Source organism: Chlorocebus sabaeus, chromosome 8, assembly GCF_047675955.1.
Source record: "Chlorocebus sabaeus isolate Y175 chromosome 8, mChlSab1.0.hap1, whole genome shotgun sequence".
NCBI classification, from domain to species: Eukaryota; Metazoa; Chordata; class Mammalia; order Primates; family Cercopithecidae; genus Chlorocebus; species Chlorocebus sabaeus.
In genome coordinates this window covers 148677978-148699818 of record NC_132911.1, presented here as the reverse complement: position 1 = coordinate 148699818, position 21841 = coordinate 148677978, and the positions used below count along the sequence as shown (strand labels likewise).

At 41.0% G+C, this 21841-nt stretch overlaps 1 protein-coding gene across 8 annotated transcripts in view; it reads left to right on the top strand.

Moving 5' to 3' along the window:
- The window catches only part of LOC103237660 (uncharacterized), a 43895-nt gene extending 22551 nt beyond the window's left edge, over positions 1 to 21344 (top strand). For all 8 annotated transcript variants that reach the window (XM_073018545.1, XM_073018546.1, XM_008002031.3 and 5 more), the window contains one exon: positions 18056 to 21344. In XM_073018545.1, the coding sequence (XP_072874646.1) occupies positions 18056 to 20166 (2111 nt within the window). In that variant the 3' untranslated portion in view covers positions 20167 to 21344. The remainder of the gene's footprint in view (positions 1 to 18055) is intronic.
- Positions 21345 to 21841: the final 497 nt, after the last annotated feature.

The following is a 21841-nucleotide window of genomic DNA, read 5'->3' as shown; positions in this document are numbered from 1 at the left end:
ACTTTACTTTTTGAGCCAAAATAAGAAGATTTGCCATTGCTAGACCCATCTGTAAAAACATTCTCAGCACCTTCAGTTGGTTTAAATTTAGTTATTTTAGGGAGAATCCAATTAGTTAATTTCAAAAAGTGAAACAGCTTCGTTTTAGGAAAATGATTATCGAGAATGCCCACAAAGTCAGCTAAATGGATTTGCCAAGTAAGACTATAAAAGTTTGCTGTATTTGTGCCTTTGTGAGAGGTACAATAATTTTTCCAGGATCATATCCGTGTAATTGAACAATCCAAGTTCTCCCAATCCCTATCATAGTAGCGATTTGACCTAAATAAGGAGTTAGAGTCCGTGAATTAGTATGTGGAAGAAAAAACCACTCTACTAAGTCCTGTTCTTGAACAATAACACCAGTAGGTGAATGCTGAGCTGAAAAAATTAGCAAATCTAGAGTCTTCTCTGGATCTATTCTATTTATCTGAGCTTTATGGACTTGCTTCTCAATCAGTTGTAACTCAACCTCAGCCTCCTTTGTTAATTGCTGAGGGCTAATGAGACTAGGATTTCCTCTAAGGATAGAAAACAGATTACTCATGGCATAGGTAGGAATGCCTAGAGCAGGTCATATCCAGTTAATATCCCCTAGTAATTTTCAGGAGCTATAATTAAACCAGCACGAGAAATTGAATTTTGCAAGTGATCATAACATTGGAGTAATTCTCGAGTGGGGGCAGCACAAAGTATATCATCCGTATAATGAATAATGTAACACTGTGAAAATATTTAACAAGTAGGTTCCATTGCTTGCCCCACATACATCTGGCAAATAGACTGTTTAACATGCCCTGTGGCAACACTTTTCAATGATAACGCTTAGCAGACTGCAGGTTGTTTACTGCAGGAATTGTAAACGCAAACCGTTCACAGTCTTGCTCAGCTAAAGGCATAGTAAAGAAACAGTCTTTTAAGTCTATGATTATTAAAGGCCAATTTTTAGGAATTATAGCAGGAGAAGGCAATCCTGGCTGTAATGCTCCCATAGGTTGTGTAACTGAATTGGTGGCTCTTAAGTCAGTTAACGTTCTCCATTTTCCTGATTTTTTCTTGATTGCGAAAACTGGAGAATTCCAAGGAGAAAATGTTGGCGCTATGTGCCCATTTTCTAGTTGTTCAGCAACTAATTTCTCTAAAGCTTCCAGTTTCTCTTTACTTAGCGGCCATTGTTCTATCCAAATCGGCTTATCTTTTAACCATTTTAAAGGTATATGTTCTGGAGGCTTAACAATGGCCGCCGTCAAAAATGTTTTCCTCATCTTTGGTGGGAACTCTGTTTTTCCGCTTGAAACGGTTCTTTCAAACCTGGCAAATTTTTTTCTAGTCCCATACCAGGGACATACCCCGTTTCAAGCATTGTATGTTGACTTTGAGGACTATATAATTGTTTTGGAATTAGAACTTGTGCTCCCCATTGTTGTAATAAATCTCTTCCCCATAAATTTGTAGGTACAGAAGTTATAATTGGTTAAATAATCCCAGGTTGTCCATCAGGCCCCTCACAATGCAAAATATAACTACTTTGATAAACTTCAGCGACTTTACCAACTCCAACCACGTTAAATTGAGTGGGTGGAATTGGTCACGTGGACGGCCAGTGCTGTAGATAAATGATTGAAATGTCCGCTCCTGTATCTACCAAAACTTTAAATTTCTTTCCTTGAATAGTTATTTCACAGGTAGAACGTTTATCAGTAATTTGATTTATCCAATAAGCTGCTTTGCCTTGTTTATTTGCACTTCCAAATCCTCCTGTTCATTTAATTTCACTTTTTCCCATTCCCACATATGGCACAATCAGGAGCTGTGCTATGCGCTCTCCTGGCTTTGCTTTCCAGGGAACAGAAACAGATATAACAATCTGAATTTCCTCATTGTAATCTGAATCAATGACTTCTGTATGTATATCTATGCCTTTTAAACTTAAACTAGACCTTCTTAAAAGTAATCCTATTGTCCCTGCTGTCAAGGGTCCACAGACTCCTGTTGGGACCTTTTGCAGGGGTTCCCCAGGCAGAAGGTTCACAGCTTTTGTGCGGAAAAATCTACTGTGGCACTACCAGCTGTGGCGGGGGACAGACATTGTACAGGAGTGAGGGAATGGCCTGAACTGGAAATGCCCCGGTTTAGAATGGGGCCAGGGACGGGTCCCTCATGGCGTTTCCCGAAATCGGGTTCCCATCTTTATCAAACTTAGAGTGACACTGACTAGCCCAGTGTTTTCCTTTTTTACATTTTGGACATATTTCAGGCTCAACAGTTTTCTTTTTTCCCCTATCTGGCGGCCTGATTCGCTGATTTTTTCTACATTCTATTTTAGTATGACCATGCTTCCCACAGTTAAAACAAGCTCCAGGAAATGGAGTGTTTCCTTTATCCACTCTCAGTCCTGCCATTGCCTGTGCCAACAAGGTAGCTTTATGCAGATTACCTCCGATACCATCACAAGCCTTGTTATAATCAACTAAATGTGCTTTCCCTTTGATGGGTCACAGAGCAGCCTGACAATCGGGATTAGCATTGTCAAAAGCTAATAACTGCAATACTATATCCTGAGCAGCCAAATCTGCAATCATCTTTTTAAGAGACTCCTGTAACTGAGTTATAAAATCAACATATGATTCCCTTGGTCCCTGTTTTATAGCACTAAAGGAAGGGTATTGTTTTCCACCTGAAGTGATTTTTTTTCCCAAGCTCTAATGCACACTCCTCTAAGCTGTCCTTTGGCATCATCCTACATGACCAGTTGTGCATCTAAACCAGCCCAGCTGCCAACCCCCAGAAGTTGGTCCGCGGTTACATTAATCTGAGGTTGGGCCTGGGCCTTGCGAGCAGCCTGAATGGAAGCTTCATCTGCCCACCAAGCTTTAAATTGTAAGAACTGAGCAGGAGTTAGACAAGCTCAAGTAAGAGCGTCCCAGTCAGTAGGAATCATCCGACTGGAAATAGCAACATTCTTTAACAGTCCCATTACAAAAGGAGAACCTGGTCCATACTGATTTATAGCTTGTTTTAACTCTTTGAGTAATGGAAAAGGCTCAAATGTAGCTGTAATATTTCCTTGAACTGGAGTGTGTATTCTAACCGGGAACTGCGAAGCCTCTAAATCATCCTCTCATCTAGCTTACTGAACTCCTGCCTGAATAGAATTAAGAGCAGTCACTGGAGGCACTGCTTGAAAAGTCACTGGGGCAACTACTTTTTGCACAGTGTCCTCCAGAAAAGAAAGATTTGTGGGGTCATTTTCTTCAAAATAATAATGAGGGGATGCAGAAGAGTAGGGATGAACCTCTCCTTCCTTTGCCGGTTTAGCTTTGGCTGGCAAATAAACATGCTCTGTAACCTCTACTGTTACTTCGTTATACTCTTGTTCCTCCTCATCATCAGTGTGAAAAAGTTCCAAGGTGGAAAGAACCAGCCCCCAAACTTGCCCCATTGTTACCCTGACGCTTCCGAGCTCCCCTTCTTACTCACCATGGGGATTGCTTTAAGAGTACTTGCGTGTCCTCCAGCTAGTTTTCCATTCCAGCCATCACTCTGGCGACCCTTTGACCTGGATTCGAACCCCCACAAATGGACGCCACTTGCTGAGACCAGCTCGGTAGGGGAGACCCTAACCCAGCAGCGCTAGAGGAATTAAAGACACACACACAAAAATATAGAGGTGTGACGTGAGAAATCAGGGGTCTCACAGCCTTCAGAGCTGAAAGCCCTGAACAGAGATTTACCCACATATTTATTAACAGCAAACCAGTCATTAGCATTGTTTCTATAGATATTAAATTAAAAGTATCCCTTATGGGCTGGGTGCGGTGGCTCACGCCTGTAATCCCAGCACTTTGGGAGGCCGAGGTGGGCGGATCACAAGGTCAGGAGATCGAGACCACGGTGAAACCCTGTGTCTATTAAAAATACAAAAAATTAGCTGGGCGCGGTGGTGGGCACCTGTAGTCCCAGCTACTCAGGAGGTTGAGGCAGGAGAATGGCGTGAACCCGGGAGACGGAGCTTGCAGTGAGCTGAGATTGCGCCACTGCACTCCAGCCTGGGGCACAGAGCGAGACTCTGTCTCAAAAAAAAAAAAAAAAAAAAAAAAAAAAGTATCCCTTATGGGAAATGAAGGGATGGGCCAAATTAAATGAATAGGTTGGCCTAGTTAACTGCAGCAAGAACACGCTCTTAAGACAGTTTGCTCATGCTAATTGTTTGTGGCTTACGAATGCCTTTAAGTGGTTTTCCGCCCTGGGCTGGCCAGGTGTTCCTTGCCCTTATTCCCATAAACCTACAACCTTACAGCTTGGGCGTTAAGGCCATTATGGACATATCACAGTGCTGCAGAAATTTTGTTTATGGCCAGTTTTGGGGCCAGTTTATGGCCAGGTTTTGGGGGGCTTGCTCCCAACACCCCAATTCTTTCAACCTTTCATTGCACATTCTTTGAAGCTCTGTTGTTAGCTGTGTATATGTTTACAAGTGTTATAACTTATGAGTTGACCCTTTTATCCTTATAAAATGTCCCTCTTTATCTCTGGTAGCATGTTACATTTTAAAGTCTATTTTGTTGTTATTAGTATAACCACTCTAGCTTTATTATGGTTGCTATTTGCATAACACAGGGTATCTTATTTGATTTATGATTTTTCAACTTCACAATGGTACAAAATCATTGTTTTTCACTTTCAGTACAGTAGTCAATAAATTGCATGATATTCAACACTTTACTATAAAATAGGCTTTGTATTAGATTATTTTGCCCAACTGTAGGCTAATGTAAATGTTCTGAGCATGTTTAATGTAGGCTAGGCTAAGCTATGATGTTTGATAGGTTAGATGTATTAAATGCATTTTTTACTTATTAGTCCATTCTCACACTACTATAAACAAATACCTGATACTGGGTAATTTGTAAGGAAAAGAGGTTTAATTGGCTCACAGTTCTGCAGGCTGTACAGGAAGCATACCAGCTTCTGCTTCTAGGGAGGCCTCAGGAAACTTAAAATTATATCAGGAGGTGAAGGGGAAGCAGGCACATCTTACATGGCTGGAACAGGAGGAAGAGATACAGGAAGGAGGTGCCACACACTTAAACAACCAGATCTCACTAGAACTCTATCACAAAAACAGCACCAGGGGGATGTGCTAAGCCATTCATGAGAAACTGCCCCCATGATCCAATCACTTCCTAGCAGACTCTATCTCCAGCATTGGGGATTACATTTCAGCATGAGGTTTGGGTGGGGACACAGATCCAAACCATATCAACTTCTATATTTTCAACGTATGATGGGTTTTTCGGGACGTAACACCATTGTAAGTTGAGGAGCATCTGTGTATCTTTTTCCATTCTTTTACTTCCAATCTGTTTATATCTTTGAATCTAAAGTATATTTCCTATAGACAGCATATAGTTGGATATTGTATTTTAATCCACTATGACTCTGCCTTTTTTTCCTTTCTTTTTTTCTTTCTGCCTTTTCTCTGAATTGTTTAGTCACATTTATTGTAGTTTGTTGTGTAGTTGGGTTTACATCTGCCATTGTGCTCTTTGTATTTTGTGTATCTTGTGTCTTTTCTGTTCCACCATTCCTCCTTAACTTTTTTCTTTGGCATCGAGTAAATTTTACTTTATTTTTATTTTTAGAGTCAGGTCTTGCCCTGTTTCCCAGGCTGGAGTGCAGTGGCCTGATCATGGCTCTCTGTAGCCTTGAACTCCTGGGCTGAAGGGATCCTTCCTCCTGAGCCTCAAGTAGCTGGGACTACAGGTGTCTGCCACCATGCCTGGCTAAGCGTGTGGGGTTTTTTTTGTTTTGTTTTGTTTTGCTTTTTTTTTTTTTTCCAATTTTATTTTTAGAAACAGGGTCTTGCTTTTATGTTGCCTAGGCTGGTCTCAAACTCCTGGCCTCAAGTGATCTTCCTACCTCAGCCTCGCAAGTGACTGGGATTATAGATGTGAACCACCATGCCCAGCTGCATTGAGTACAATTTTTCTATTATAACATTTTAATTTATTTACTGATATTTTCACTTTTTGAAAGTTATTCTCTTAATGACAACTCTAGAGCTTACCACATACATTTCATCAGAATTTACTCTGATTTATACTAACAAAATTCAATGAGATATAGAATTGTTACTCATATATAGCTCTATTTAATCTTCCTCCTTTATGTACTGTTGTTTTACAATTATATGTTCGTTATAAACCCACAAATACATTTTTATAATTTTTACTTTATATAATTTTATGTCAATTGTAGAAACAGAAAAGAAATGAGAAAGTATATATTGGTAAAATTTTTAATGTTTACTTTCTTATTTACCATTTATGGTTTTTTTCATATGTTCCTGTACATTCAGGTTACCATCTGCTGTCATTTCCTTTGTCCAGTACAACTCTGCTCTGATCCACCTCCTTTGTGCTGTTGTCATATATAATAAATGTTTACATCTTAAAGCCTAAACAATATAATTATATAAAATTGATTTATAACATTGCTTTTTAAATTAATTGAGAGATTAAATACATACATTTATACTGTCTTATATAATTAAAGAATTACCTTTATCTTTGTTCTTTGTGTTTTTGGTGGGTTCTCATTTCTATCTGGGTTTACTTGATTTCAACCTGAAGAATGTTCTTTCGTATTTTTTATAAGGTGGGTCTAGTAGCAATAAATTATCTGTTTATATTTATCTGGTAATGCTTTTATTTCATCTTCACTTTTGAAAGATAATTTGCTGGATAGAAACTTCTTTTTTTTTTTTTCTTTTTTAGAGACAGTCTTGCTCTGTTGCCCAGGCTGGAGTACAGTGGTGTGATCTCAGCTCACTGCAGCCTCCATCTCCTGGGTTCAAGTGATTCTTCTGCCTCAGCCTCCTGAGTAGCTGGGATTACAGGCACACGCCACCATACCCAGCTTTCTTTTTTTTTTTTTTTTCTTAAACAGAGATGGGGTTTCACCATGTTGGCCAGGCTGGTCTCAAACTCCTGACCTCAGGTGATCCATCCAACTCGGCCTCTAGAATTGCTGGGATTATAGGCGTGAGCCACCACACCAGGCCAGGATAGAAAATTCCTAGTTGAGAGTCTTTTTCTTTCAGAACTTTGAATATGTTATCCACTGCCTTCTGACCTCTATTACTTCTGATGAGAAGTCTACTATTTATCTTATTGGGGTTCCCTTGTACATGATCAGTTGTTTTTCTCTTGCTTTCAAGATTTTCTCCTTGTCATTAACATTTAATGTTTTTACCATGATGTTTCTGAGTGTTGGTATCTTTGTGTTTATCCTACTTGGAGTTCTTTGGGCCTCTTGGATGTGCAGTTTAATGTTTTCCAGGAAATATCGGAAGTTTTCAGCCATTATTCAAGTATTTCTTAAATGGTGGTAAAACTATATAACATGAGGATCACTCTACATTCTTAAACATTTTTAAGTGTACAATACAATAGCAAAACGCTGTATAGCAGATCTCTAGAACTTTCTCAAAATCTTGCATGACTGAAACCCTATGCCCACTGAATAGCAACTCCTCATTTCTCCCTCTCCCCAACCCCTGGCAACCACCATTGCACTTTTTGCTTCTATGGGTTTGACTATTTTAGATACCTCATATAAGTGGAACTGTGCAGTATTCATCCTTGTATGACTGTCTTATTTCACTTAGCATAATATCCTCAAAGTTCATTTATGTAGTTGCATATGACATTTTTTTCTACAATATTTTATGGCTGAATATTTCATCATATGGATATACCAGATTTTCTTTATACCTCCATCTGTTGATGGACATCTAGGTTGTTTCCACCTCTTGGCTATTGTGAATAATGCTGCCGTGAACATGGGAGCACAAACCTATCTTCAAGATTCTGACATTGGCTAGCTGCGGTGGCTCACACCTGTAATCCCAACTCTGCTCTGATCCACCTCCTTTGTGCTGTTGTCATATATAATACATGTTGACATCTTAAAGCCTAAACAATATAATTACATTATATTGGGAGGCCAAGGTGGGTGCACAAGGTCAAGAGATCGAGACCATCCTGGCCAACATGGTGAAACCCTGTCTCTACTAAAAATACAAAAGTTAGCTGGGCATGGTGGCATGTGCCTGTAATCCCAGCTACCCAGGAGGCTGAGGCAGGAGAATTGCTTGAACCTGGGAGGTGGAGGTTGCAGTGAGCCAAGATCACACCACTGCCCTCCAGCCTGGTGACAGAACAAGACTTCATCTCAAAAGAAAAAAGAAAAAGGATTCTGATATCAATTCTTTTGGATAGTTACCCAAAAGTGGGATTACTGAATCATATGATGGTTCTATTTTTAATTTTTAAAGAAACCTCTATATTGATTTGCATGACTGCACCATTTTACATTTCTACCAACACATCATCATCAACACTTGTTATTTTTCAGGCTTTTAAAAAGTAATAGCCATTCTAATGTGTGTAGTGATACCTCTTTGTGGTTTTCATTTGCATTTTCCTGATGATGTTGAGCATCTTTTCATGTATTGATACCTGTTGACCATTTCTTTGAGAAAAAAACTTAGCCCATCTTTTTTTAAATGGGGTCTTGCTCTGTTGCCCAAGCTAGTGGTGCCATCATAGCTCACTGCATTCTTGACCTCCTCTGCACAATAAATTTTCTTTATTTCTCACAGTTCTTAAGGCTGGAAGTTTAAGATTAGGGTGCAAGCATGATCAGGTTCTAATGACGGCCCCTTCTGAATTGCAACCTGTTGCTATGTCCTCACAAGGCAGAGGAAGCAAAGGTCTCTGGGGTCTCTTTTATAAGAGCACTAATCCCAAATATGAGGGACCTGCCTGCATAATCACCTCCCAATGGTCCCACCTCCCAATACCATCACCTTGTGATTCAACATATGATTTTTGTTGTCTGTTGTTTCACAGAGAATCTCACTGTTGTCCAAGCTAGAGTGCAGTGGTGAGATCATAGCTCACTGAAGCCTCAAACTCCCAAATTCAAGCAATCCTCCTCCTTCAGCCTCCCAGGTAGCTGGGACTACAGGCATGTGCCCCCACACCTGGCCTGGGCCTTGTTTATTGGGAGGTTTTTGATTACTGCTTCAGTCTCCTTGTTTTAGGTATAGGTCTACTCAGACTTTCTATTTATTCATGAATCAGTCTTGGTAGATTGTATATTTCTGAGATTTTATCCATTTCTTCTACATTGTCCAATCTGTTGGCATGTAATTGTTCACAGCAGTATCTTACAATCTTTTAGTTTCTGTGGCATCAGTTGTAATGTCTCTTTCATTTCTGATTTTGAGTTTTCTCTCTTTTATTCTTAGTTAATCTAGCTACAGCTTTATCCATTTTTTATTTTCAAAAAACCAACTGTTTTGTTGTTTTTTCTATTGTTTTTCTATTCTATTGCTTTCTACAGATTGTATTTATTTCTACTCTAATCTCAATTATTTCCTTCCTTCTCACTTTGGGGTTAGTTTGTTCACCTCTACTTCCTTGAAGTATAAAATTGGGATTATTTTGGATCTTTTAAAATGGAGGCATTTATTGCGATAAGATTCCCTCTTAGTGCTGCTTTTGCTTCATCCCTTAAGTTTTGGTATGTTGCATTTTTCACTCGCGTCCCTGTGAAGAGACCACCAAACAGGCTTTGTGTGAGCAATAAAGCTGTTTATTTCACCTGGGTACAGGCGGGCTGAGTCCGAAAAGAGAGTCAGCAAAGGGAGATAGGGGTGGGCTGTTTTATAGGATTTGGGTAGGTAAAGGAAAATTACAGTCAAAGGGGGTTGTTCTCTGGTGGCCACGGGCAGGGATCACAGGGTGCTCAGCCGGGGAGCTTTTGAGCCAGGAGAAGGAATTTCACAAGGTAATGTCATCAGTTAAGGCAGGAACGGGCCATTTTCACTTCTTTTATGGTGGAATGTCATCAGTTAAGGCAGGAACCGGCCATCTGGATGTGTATGTGCAGGTCACAGGGGATGTGATGGCTTAGCTTGGGCTCAGAGGCCTGACAGCATTTCCATGTTTATTTTGAGATACTTTCTAAACTCTTTTGATAGTTTTGTGAACCCAGAAAACCTGAGACAGGTTTCTGGTAATTTAGAAAGTTGATTTTGCCAAGGTTGAGGATGTGCTGTGACACAGCCTCAGGAGGTCCTGACAACATTTGCCCAAGGTGGTCGGGGCACAGCTTGGTTTTATGTGTAGGAACCTAGTTTTTAGATTCCTTCCTGGGCAGGGGTCGTCGCGAGAGACCACTCGACACGGAAGTCACAGCGGAGAGATTTATTGCTAGCGCGCTAGGGTCCTATGTCCGAAGTTGGCTACAGGACCCCGAATGCCTAGTACAGACAGTTTATAAAGGCAAAAACCACAAAAATTCACAAAGCTTGAGGCGCAAGATGATTGGAGCAGGTTATGGCCTGAGCAAGGTGTCTTACTCTGATTGGTTGGTTTGAACCTGGTTTGAACCCGCGCGGGGTATTTCCCGGACTTGTTCTTCTGTTTGAGTTCCAGGAATTTGGGTGGGTGTTTTAGATAGCCACACGGACATCGGGCGGGTGCTTTAGATGGCCACCTGGTCATTGGGTGGGTGCTTTAGATGGCCACCTGGTGTGGCTTTTCTAAGCTTCTAAGTTTCTAAGTCTCTAAGTTTCTAAGTCTATAAGTTTCTAAGTCTATGAGTCTAAAGGTTTCTAAGTTTCTAAGTCTATAGGTCTCTAAGTTTCTAAAGGTTTCTAAGTTTCTAAATCTATAGGTCTCTAAGTTTCTAAAGGTTTCTAAGTTTCTAAATCTATTTTCAATGAATTTTAGGGAAACATGACACATCAATAAATATATGTAAGAAGTACATCGGTTCGGCCTGGGAGGGTGGGACAACTTGAAGCAAAGGCAGGAAGACTTGAAGTGGGGAGGGAGCTTCCAGATCACAGATAGGTGAGACACAAACAGTTACTTTCTTTTGAGTTTCTGATTAGCCTTTCCAAAGGAGGCAATCAGATATGCATCTACCTCAAGGAGCAGAGGGATAATTTTGAATAGAATGGGAAGCAGGTTTGCCCTAAGCAGTTTCCAGCTTGAGTTTTCCTTAGTGATTTTGGGGGCCCAAGATATTTTCCTTTCAGAGTTCTTTGACCATTGGTGGTTCATACATTTTCTTCTGCACCTTCTCTGTCTCCTTTCCTGGTTCCCCTATTGTGTGTGTATAGATGTGCTTAAAGATATTCCACACTTGCCTGAGGCTCCATTCATTTTTTAAAATTCTTTTTTCTCGCAGTTTATCTTCAAGTTTGTTGATTCTTCTGCCCATTCAAATCTATTGTTGGCCCCACAAATTAATTTTTATTTCTGATTATTGTACTTTTCAACTTCAGAATTTCCATTTAGTTGCTTTTTAAATAATTTTTTTCTTTATTGATATTCTCTACTCAACAAGACATTGTCTTCATACCTAATTTTACTTCAGTCAGCATGGTTCATTGAGTTTTTGGAACATATTTATCATAGCTCCTTTGAAGTCTGTTAAATCTGACTTCTGGCCCCTCTCACAGGCAGTTTGTGTTCTTGCATTTTTCCTGTGTTATGGGTCACATTTTATTGTTATTTATTTATTTATTTATTTATTTGCATGTCTCCTGCTTTTTTTGAAAACGGACATTTTAGGTAATATAGGAATTCTGGTTACTAGTTCCCCTCCCCCTTCTCTAGAGCTTGTTTTTGTTGTTTGCTAGTTTATTTGTTTTATGACTTCATGAGACTGTTTCAGTGGCATACATTTTCTTCACCATGTGGAGCCTCGAGCATAATCAGAGTCATCCTGCAATGATAACCTTTTTGGCACAACTCTCTGTCTCTCTCCCTGATGTGCCTGTGAAGCTGTCCACTTCAGATGGTATTACATCGTTCCCATTAGGGTCCACTAATTGTAGGCAGATTGCTCTGGTGTTTTTGACAGTGCCTTAGGGCAGTGGTTCCCAACTTTTTTGGCACCTGGGACCAGTTTTATGGAAGACAGTTTTCCATGGATTAGGTGAGAAGGGATGGTTCTGGGATGAAACGGTTTCACCTCAGGTTATCTAGCAATAGGTTCTCATAAGGAGCACGCAACCTAGATCCCGTGCGTGTGCAGTTCGCAGCAGGGTTCATGCTCCTATGAGAATCCAGTGCTGTGGCTGATCGGCCAGGATGCAGAGCTCGGGGAGTAATGCTCGTTCACTCACCCACTGCTCACCTCCTGCTGTGCAGCCCAGTTCCTAACAGGCTACAGATCAAAACCAGTCCATGGCTTAGGGGTTGGGGACCCCTGCCCAAGGGCATGAATTGCTCAGCAGTCTGATCCAATTAAATGTGGGCAGGAGTATTGTTTAAAGTCCATCTTTGAGGTTTATTCTGACTCCAAAAGCTGTCTCTTTCCCTAGTTCTCTCTGATAAACCAGTTGACCTGTGGTTTAGTGTCTTATTAATTTAAAGAGCTATTCTTGAGAGTTACCCTAGACTTGAACCTCCCCTATGCTCTGTTTCAAATAAAGTCAGTTCTTTAAGGGAGAGCTTGAGAATTCTCTTATGGACTGCCTCTCCTCCTAGGCAAACTCTCAGAGCCACTTCCTTGGGCAGTGAGTGAGGCAGTAGTCTATGGTCTTCCCATTGTGGAACCTCTGCCTATGAGCAAGCTGGGGCCAGAGCAGTCAGGTCCCAAATAGTCTTGGCCTGCTGTGCCTCTGCCCTTGGAGAGAGGCTGAATGAAGGAAGGGAGCCCTTGTCCTGTCAGCCTCATTCACTGGAATTTAGCGTCTTTAACTTGGAGTTGGAGGGGATGAAAACTGCAGGAGGCCTATCCTCCTGGTGAGATATGGTAAACTTTCATTGGAAACTGAGGGGAGAGGGAGCCCCTTCTTGGCCACATCTGCCTAGAGTGGACCATCTGTTGTACTGAGCGCGGGGTGAGGGAGGGGGTGGAGCAGGTTGTGATTCAAATGCCACAAACTCTCCAGGAAGGAGGCTGGTGCGGGGAAGAGAGAGGGAAGTGAGAGAGAGGATGGAGGAGAAGAGGGGGAGAACAAAATGAGGAATTCTACATACTCTCCCTATTCTTACCAAATTGTAGTAGAATTTCTTGCATAAATATTTCTTCCTCTGCTGTTTTCCCTCAGGGCAATTGCTAGAGACTTTAAATGGTTGTTTGGTTTGTTTTTTTCTTTTTAAATAGTTCTTGCTTTGTTTTGCAAGAAGTGAATCCACTGAATTCCAGTTTATACTGTTATCCTGGAAGTGGAATTTTCAAGCTTTTATTTCTGAATAATATTTCTGGTGGATGTAGAATTCTAGCATGGCAGTTATTTTCTTCAAAATTAAAAAATGTCCTTTTGTCTGTTGTTTTCCACCTCTAAAATCACAAAGTCAGCTTTCAGTCTTATTGTTACCTTGAAGATAATATGTCTTTCCTCGTGCTGTTTTTTGATTTTTTTTTTCCTCAGGTATTCAGTAGTTTTGACTGTGTTATACCCAGGTGTGGTTTTCTTTGTATCTTAGGATTCTCAGAGCTTCTTGAATATGTGGTGGTATGGTATGACTCTGTGTTCCTACCCAAATCTCATCTTGAATTGTACTCTCATAATTCCCCTGTGTTGTGGGAGGGACCAGGTGGGAGATAATTGAATCATGGAGTGGTTTCTCCCATACTGTTCTTGTGGTAGTGAATAAATCGCACAAGATCTGATGGTTTGATAAGGGGAAGCTCATTTCACTTAATTCTCGTTCTGTCTCTTGTCTGCTGCAATGTAAGACCTGCCTTTCGCTTTCCGCCATAATTGTGAGACCTCCCCAGCCATTTTGCTAAGGCTGGTCTCAAACTCCTGGACTCAGGCAATCCACCTGCCTCAGCCTTCCAAACTGCTGGGATTACAGACTTGAGTCACATGTCTGGCTGATTTGTTTTGTTTTTGTATTTAGAGATGGGGTCTTGCCATGTTGCCCAGGCTGGCCTCTAACTCCTGGTTGCAAGCCATCCTCTTGCCTAAGTCTCTCGAATAGCTGGGGTTATAGATGTGTGCCACTACACCCAGCTCTCATTTTTAGTTTCAATTTTATTTTCTTCTTTTCTTTCCTTCCTTCCTTCCCTTTTTTTTTTTTTTTTTTTGAGATGGAGTCTCGCTCTGTCGCCCAGGCTGGAGTGCAGTGGCGTGATCTCAGCTCAGTGCAAGCTCCACCTCCCAGGTTCATGCCATTCTCCTGCCTCAGCCACCCGAGTACCTGAGACTAAAGGCACCTGCCACCACGCCTGGCTAATTTTTTTGTATTTTTTAGTGGAGACGGGGTTTCACCGTGTTAGCCAAGATGGTCTTGATCTCCTGACCTCGTGATCCGCCCACCTCAGCCTCCCAAAGTGCTGTGATCATAGGCGTGAGCCACTGCACCTGCCCTCTTTTTTTTTTTTTTTTTTTTTGATGGAGAACTCTCGCTCTGTCACCCAAGCTGGAGTGCAGTGGCACAACCTTGGCTTACTGCAACCTCCACCTCCCAGATTCAAGCAATTCTCCTGCCTCAGCCTCCCAAGTAACTGGGATTACTGGTGCTTGCCACCATAGCTTTCATTTTCTGCAGGTGAATCATTTTTAGTTTCCTGATTAGTCACTTTGGCCAGTTTTGTTGTTGTGTTCTCATTTTCTCTTTTATTTGCATTCTTCTCTGAAGATTTGTTCCTTCCTCCTTTTTTGGGCTTCATTCCCACTTTTGCAGAAACAGTTTAGCTAACGACCTCACCAATCTCCTCCTGGGCTCTTCTTCCTTCCCTGCCCTTTCAGCTGAGCTGACCCTCCTCTTGGGCATCTTGGTAGCAGGGAGGGCATGTGGCAGGTGCCTGTGGGATGCAGTTTGCCAAGAGCCCTCCCGAAGCTGGGCTGCCTACTGTTGCTCCATGCACTGCCCACGCCACTGGGACCCCTGTGGGTTTGTTTCTATCATGTATTTTCTCTCTTGATCTCTTATTTTTTCTTTCTTTTTTTTCCCCACATGCTTTCTGATACTTGAGTGGTGTGTGTGTTGTGTGTTTGAGATGGGATTTCTCTATGCTTACCAGGCTGGTCTGTAATGTCCAGGCTCAAGCAGTTCTCCCACCTCAGCCTCCCAAGTCTCTGGGATTAAAGGCATACACCACTGTGCCAGCTCTGAGTGTTAATTATTATAGATAAAAAGGCATAGAGGCTCTGTATGATATCCTCTTGAGAGGATTAAGTCTCCTTTTGACAGGAAGATAACATGCCATTGGGTCATCTTATCAAAGGCTGGTCCTAGGCTTTATTAAGGCTGGTAGAAAAAAGAAAGTCCTACTCATTGGTCACGTTTGAGGAAAGCTAGGAAACTGATTCATCACTCTGAAAACTGGTAAATAAAAGAATCGAGCATTCTGCCTTTACTAGATGTATTGTACATCTGGTATTGGGTACAGTACTAGAAAGGCAGGATACCCAATTGATGACAAGAAGTTTAACTTCATGGAAATTTTGGCTAAAAAACCAAGGAATGACAGAACTGAAACATCACTATTTTGCAATCCCAAATTTGAAAGTGAATCTAGATAATGACCATTAAGTATGTTAACATCACACGAAAAAATATAACCAGATGTTTTATACCTCTTGATAGAAAAATATACCACTTATGAAGTTTTTTGTTTGTTTGTTTGTTTGGAGTTTTTTTGTCCTAAAAAACCTGAACCTAAGGTATTATCCAAATAATCTAAATACAGAAATGATTGATGCTACTACCACATCCTTCTCCCTACCCTGCACTAAGAATACCTAACAGCAAGGCATCGTATATTTAGGGCAAAACCCAGGAAATTGCCTCAAAAGAAACCAAAGCTGAGCAAAGACAGCTCAGTTTTTAGTATTTAGGGGTGCTGTGACCTTATAATCACCTCACTCAAGTACCTTTCCAGTTAACAAGTACACTCATACACAGAGGTCCCAAGCATCTTTTTATTGTCTCATTTGAAAATACACACAGCCGACCAGGCGTGGTGGCTCACACCTGTACTCCCAGCACTTTGGGAGGCCAAGGTGGGCAAATCACATGTGGTCAGGAGTTCAAGACTAGCCTGACCAACATGGAGAAACCCTGTCTCTACTAAAAATACAAAATTAGCCAGGCATGTGGTGTATGCCTGTCATCCCAGCTACTTGGGAGTCTGAGGCAGGAGGATCACTTGAACCCAGGAGGATCGCTTGAACCCAGGAGGCAGAGGTTGTGGTGAGCCAAGATTGCCATTGCACCCCAGCCTGGGCAACAAGAGCAAAAAAACTCCGTCTCAGAAAAAAAAAAAAAAGAGAAAGAAAATACACACAGCCAACCAAGGATCACCAGATATCTGAGGGAAATGGCAACATGAACTTTAGTGTGAGATGTTGGTTCTTGTCTTGTGGATGACTCTGTCTTGTGGTTTCTCATTTTGTTCACATTTATTTTGTCTCCTCCCCAGCAAAATAACACCTAATAGAATCATCTTTTAGACTTTAGTCCTGAGACTACCTTGAGGACTCAACTCCTCAGATACCTCAGAAATTTTTCTCCCTAAATTCAGGATGTTTATCGTCTAGGACACTGTTTGTAGATTTTAGAGTAAATTATGAAGTTTGCTTTTTTCCTTTCATACTCTGAATGGCAAAATCAGTCCCTCTGTAGTACCGTGAGTAGTTCATGGAAATCTGTTAAGATTACTTAGCCCTATTTTATTTCATTTTTTAATTTTTTTATTTATTTTATTGTATTTTATTATTTTATTTTTTGAGACAGAGTCTTGCTCTGTCACCCAGGCTAGAGTACACTGGCACAATCTTACTGCAACCTCCACCTCCTGAGTTCAAGCTATTCTCCTGCCTCAGCCTCCCAAGTAGCTGGGACTAGAAGCACCCACCACCATGCCCAGCTAAATTTTGGATTTTTAGTAGAGATATGGTTTTGCTATGTTGGCCATACTGGTCTGGAACTCCTGACCTCAGGTGATCCACCCACCTTGGCCTCCCAAAGTGCTGGGATTACAAGTGTGATCTACTGCACCCAGCCATATTTAGCCCAATTTTAGAGCTCATCCAGTTAGTATTTTTAGCTCAGTCTCCCTATTCAAGCATTGCAGTCTCAAGGAGCATCCTGTTATAACTAATGATAACCACCATTTGCAAAAGGGAGATTCCATTGTTATTTTGTGGTATCTCAACACAGGGCTGTCCTCTTACTGTTCTAACCTCAGTTATCCTTCCCACAGTCTTTGTATCTGTGTGACTTAGTACTTGTTTTTTTTTTTGTTTGCTTCGTTGGTTGGTTTTGGATTTTTATTTTTAATAAGCTTGCTTTCATTGGGTCTCAGAATTCAGTTTTATAGTTTTCACAAATTTTTGGACACTTTTGTTCACTGGAAATGTGTGATTTGGGACTGTTGTGTGTACTTGGCCTGAGTAGGTTGCTGCTTTTTTCTATTTTTCCTGATTTGCTTCTGTGAAACCAAGTTGTCCAGATCAAATAGTTTTTTTTCATCGTGTGTTGCACTGATGTACACCTCGTTCATTATGAGTCATTTATCACTTATATTCAACAAATGTTTGAATATGCTATGTGTAAGCCATAAGAAGATACCTTGTTTACAAAGTATGCAGCAATGACATGAATAGTGGAGGCAGCCTCCAATTCCTCCTTCCTGATAACCCTCCTCAAATCCTTTCTCAGATCTTGCCTTTCCTACTCCATGTGTTCCTGGTCAGCCTAGTTGCAGATTTAAGCCTTTGACCTTGGGCATATTACCTTCCTTCTTCATTCCCACACCAGTGTTCATTGCTTTACCAGCATGCTTCTCTTTTTCCTCTTCCCAAGGGGGTCATGTTTGTTGCTTTTTTAAAATGTGCATTCTGAGTATCAGTGTTATCCTACAAGATACTTGTTTGATATAAATATTCCTGCTTATTCTGTAATTCTTCCTCCCATAGTAAAATGCAAGTGTTTCACTTTTTTTTTTTTTTTTTTCATTCTTTCAGGTTATGATTCTATGATTGAAAAAGAGGAATTGATTCCAAAGCAGGAAATTTCTGAAGAATTGGAATCCCAGAGAGCAAAATCAGAAGATCATGTAAGGAATATTTTTAAGGAAACCGAAGAGATGAGTAAAACTGAGGGAAAGTTAGAGAATCGCTGGAGAAAATATGCAGTAGAAGGAGTTAAGAACTCCTTCTCCCAGAAGAACAATTTCAGAGCAATTACTATGAGATGTGTGAAAACCCTCTCTAGAGAGAATGGCCACGAGTTCAATGCTGTTGGAGAAAACTGCATTACAGACTCAAATCTTGACAAACATGTTAGAGTGTCTAGAGAGAAGAGTCTCCATCCAAGTGTGTCAAGTGTAGAAAACTTGAAACAACATGAGGACCTCACTAACCTCCAGACTTTCCAATTAGGAGAAAGAGCCTGTCAGACAGATGTGTTAGTGAAAGTACCCAGACAGAGTTCAGTTCTTAGTGAAAATCAGAGAATGAACAATCCAGACAGACCGTTTGAGTGTACTGGGCATGGAAAAACTTTCAATCAGAACACAGCTTTTAACCAGCACCAGAGAATTCATAGTGGAGAGAAGCCCTATGAGTGCAATGAATGTGGAAAAGCTTTTAGTCGGCCCTCTATCCTCAGTAAACATCAGAGAATCCACAATGGTAAGAAACCCTACACATGTGAGGATTGTGGCAAATCTTTCAGTGCTCACTCATACTTTATTCAGCACTGTAAAATTCACACTGGACAAAAGCCCTATGAGTGTATTAAATGTGGGAAAGCTTTTAGTACACATTCATCTTATATTCAACATCTAAAAATTCATACAGGAGAGAAACCTCATGAGTGTAATCAGTGTGGAAAAGCCTTTAGTCATAGCTCTAATCTAATTCATCATCAGAGAATTCATAGTGGAGAGAAACCTTACAAGTGCAGAGAATGCAGGAAAGCCTTCAACAGACAATCACACCTTATTCAACATCAGAGAATTCATTCTGGAGAGAAACCTTATGACCGTGAGGAGTGTGGCAAAGCCTTCAATACACGATCATCTCTCATTCAGCATCAGAGAATCCATACAGGAGAAAAGCCCTATGAATGTAATGAGTGTGGAAAATCCTTTAGCCTGAACCGAACTCTTACTGTCCATCAGAGAATTCACACTGGAGAGAAACCTTATAGGTGTAATGAATGTGGGAAATCCTTTAGTCAACGCTCACAAGTTATTCAACATAAGAGAATTCACACTGGAGAGAAACCTTATATCTGCAATGAGTGTGGAAAATCATTTGGCGCTCGTCTATCCCTTATCCAGCATCAGATAGTTCACACTGGAGAGAAACCTTACGGTTGTAGTGTGTGTGGGAAAACCTTTAGTCAAAAGGGACATCTTATTCAGCATCAGCGAATTCACACAGGAGAGAAACCCTATGAATGTAGTGAGTGTGGGAAAGCTTTCAGCCAGAGTTTTAATCTTATTCACCATCAAAGAACACACAATGGCGAGAAGCCCTATGAATGTAATGAATGTGATAAAGCCTTCAGTGTGCTTTCTTCCCTTGTTCAGCATCAGAGAATACATAATGGAAAGAAACCCTATGAGTGTCACAAATGTGGGAAGGCCTTTAGCCAGGGGTCACACCTTATTCAACATCAGAGGAGTCACACTGGTGAGAAACCCTATGAGTGTAGTGAGTGTGGGAAAACCTTTGGACAGATATCCACCCTAATTAAGCATAAGAGAACACACAATGGAGAGAAGCCCTATGAGTGCAGTGACTGTGGGAAGGCCTTCAGCCAGAGTGCACACCTTATCCGCCATCGAAGAATTCACACTGGAGAGAATCCCTTTGAGTGCAGTGACTGTGGGAAGGCCTTCAATATTCGCTTCTCTCTCATTCAGCATCGCAGAATTCATACTGGTGAGAAACCTTATGAATGTAGTGAGTGTGGCAAGGCGTTCAGTCAGCATTCACAATTTATCCAACATCAGAGAATTCACACTGGAGAGAAACCCTATGTATGCGCTGAATGTGGAAAATCCTTCCGACAAAGGTCTCACCTTACTCGACATCAGAGAATTCACAGTGGGAAGCGACCTTAAACATGTAATCAATGTGGAGAAACCTTCAGTCAGAGAATAACTCTTAGTAGTCATGAGAAAATCCACACAATTCACATTAGAGAGCAAGCCTATGAATGTAGTAAGTGTGGGGAACTCTAGTGCACAGTCATCTTTCATTCAACATTGTACAGTTCACAATGGAGAGTAACTGATTAGTCTATAAATTCTTCACAGTTATACGAGAGTCATGCTGGTGAGAAATGAGTCACTTTATGGTTTTCCTGGGAGATTCAGCTCTTAAGGGATTTCACTCTCCCAGTGAGCTGCTTACTAAAGGCAGGCTACTGAAGTGTATAGCGACAGTCCCACAATAGCACACCTTGTTTCAGATTCAGAGGATGGGCCCCCTTCTTGAGCCCTGTAGGTATGTGAAACTTAATTATTTAGATGCATTTCATAGCACCAGACCTTAAGGTACAGTTAGGTATTTCACTTGAGACCACTTGCTTTTATTTTCTTTCTTTTTTTTTTTTTCCTTTTTTTGTGTGTGTGTATCATTTATTTCAACTTCAGAGAAAGTAGTTGAGATCCTTGCACTTCCAAGTGTGATGGAACCAGACTGGGGTTTTCTTTGTTTGGGCCCATTCAAAATGTTTTTATTTTGTGATAAGGAGTATGGTACCTTAAGCTTCAGAAGTGTTATTTTTCAACATCAGATAATTCGCAGGGAAGAAAAACATGATTATAAGCAAAAGTTGTTAAGAAATAAGGTGAGTCTTTGTGTAGATTAAAATAGTTGAGACCTTGCTAAAAAGTCAAATAACACTGTACTCCACCTCCAGGTTTGCAAGAGTTAAGATGCTGCCAGCAAGGAGCTTGCAGTCTTGTAGCTGGCCCAATATATCCAACTAATTCAAAATGGGAAATTGTACATTTTACTGTAGAAGACTACGTGCTCGCAAACGAGACGTTCCCGATAAGTCCTGCTCTTGCAAACGAAGCAGGGTGTTCCTTCCTTGCAAACAGAGAGGACAAAGGAGCCAGCTGCAAACAGCAGACCCTGGGGGCTGGTTTATGTGTAAACATCTTGAAAATCCAGAAAGTCAGGGAAAGGTCAGAAAAACAACAGTGTGTCTTGTGACTTGGCAACATTCCACAAACAACTGTATAAAATAAAACAGAGCGTGTCGTTTGGGGTAGCCACCATGTTTGTCTCATCCTGTGTTGTCTTGTGTGTTCATTCCTTTGTTTAGGAAACACGTGGACCCCAACATTTTACTTAAATAGGATTCGGTAGATGGGTTTTCTAGATGTGTTGTAATGAAGAAAATTCAGGAAAATGTCCAAGAATGGGAGCCTGTGGCTTATGTCTTCACTTTACCCATCACAGATAGCTATGTTCCACTGCAAGAACAGAGTTCTTGTCTTTTCCTGAGGTGACTGGAAACCTTAATCTCCTGAAGTTAAGTCAAAACTCAATGTCAACTCACCCTGCTCTCTTGCCTGCAGGCTGAGCCAGGGACTTAGAGCTTGTTACCCAGTTACAACTTCTTCTAGAGAACTTTCAAGAAGGAAGCAAAAAGAAATTCAGTTTCCCCCAAGGATCTCTTCTTTGAGGTTCCATCAAGAGATGACAAAAGGGAGCTGGACATGGTGGCTCATGCCTGTAATCCCAGCACTTTGGGAGGCTGAGGCAGGCAGATCACGAGGTCAA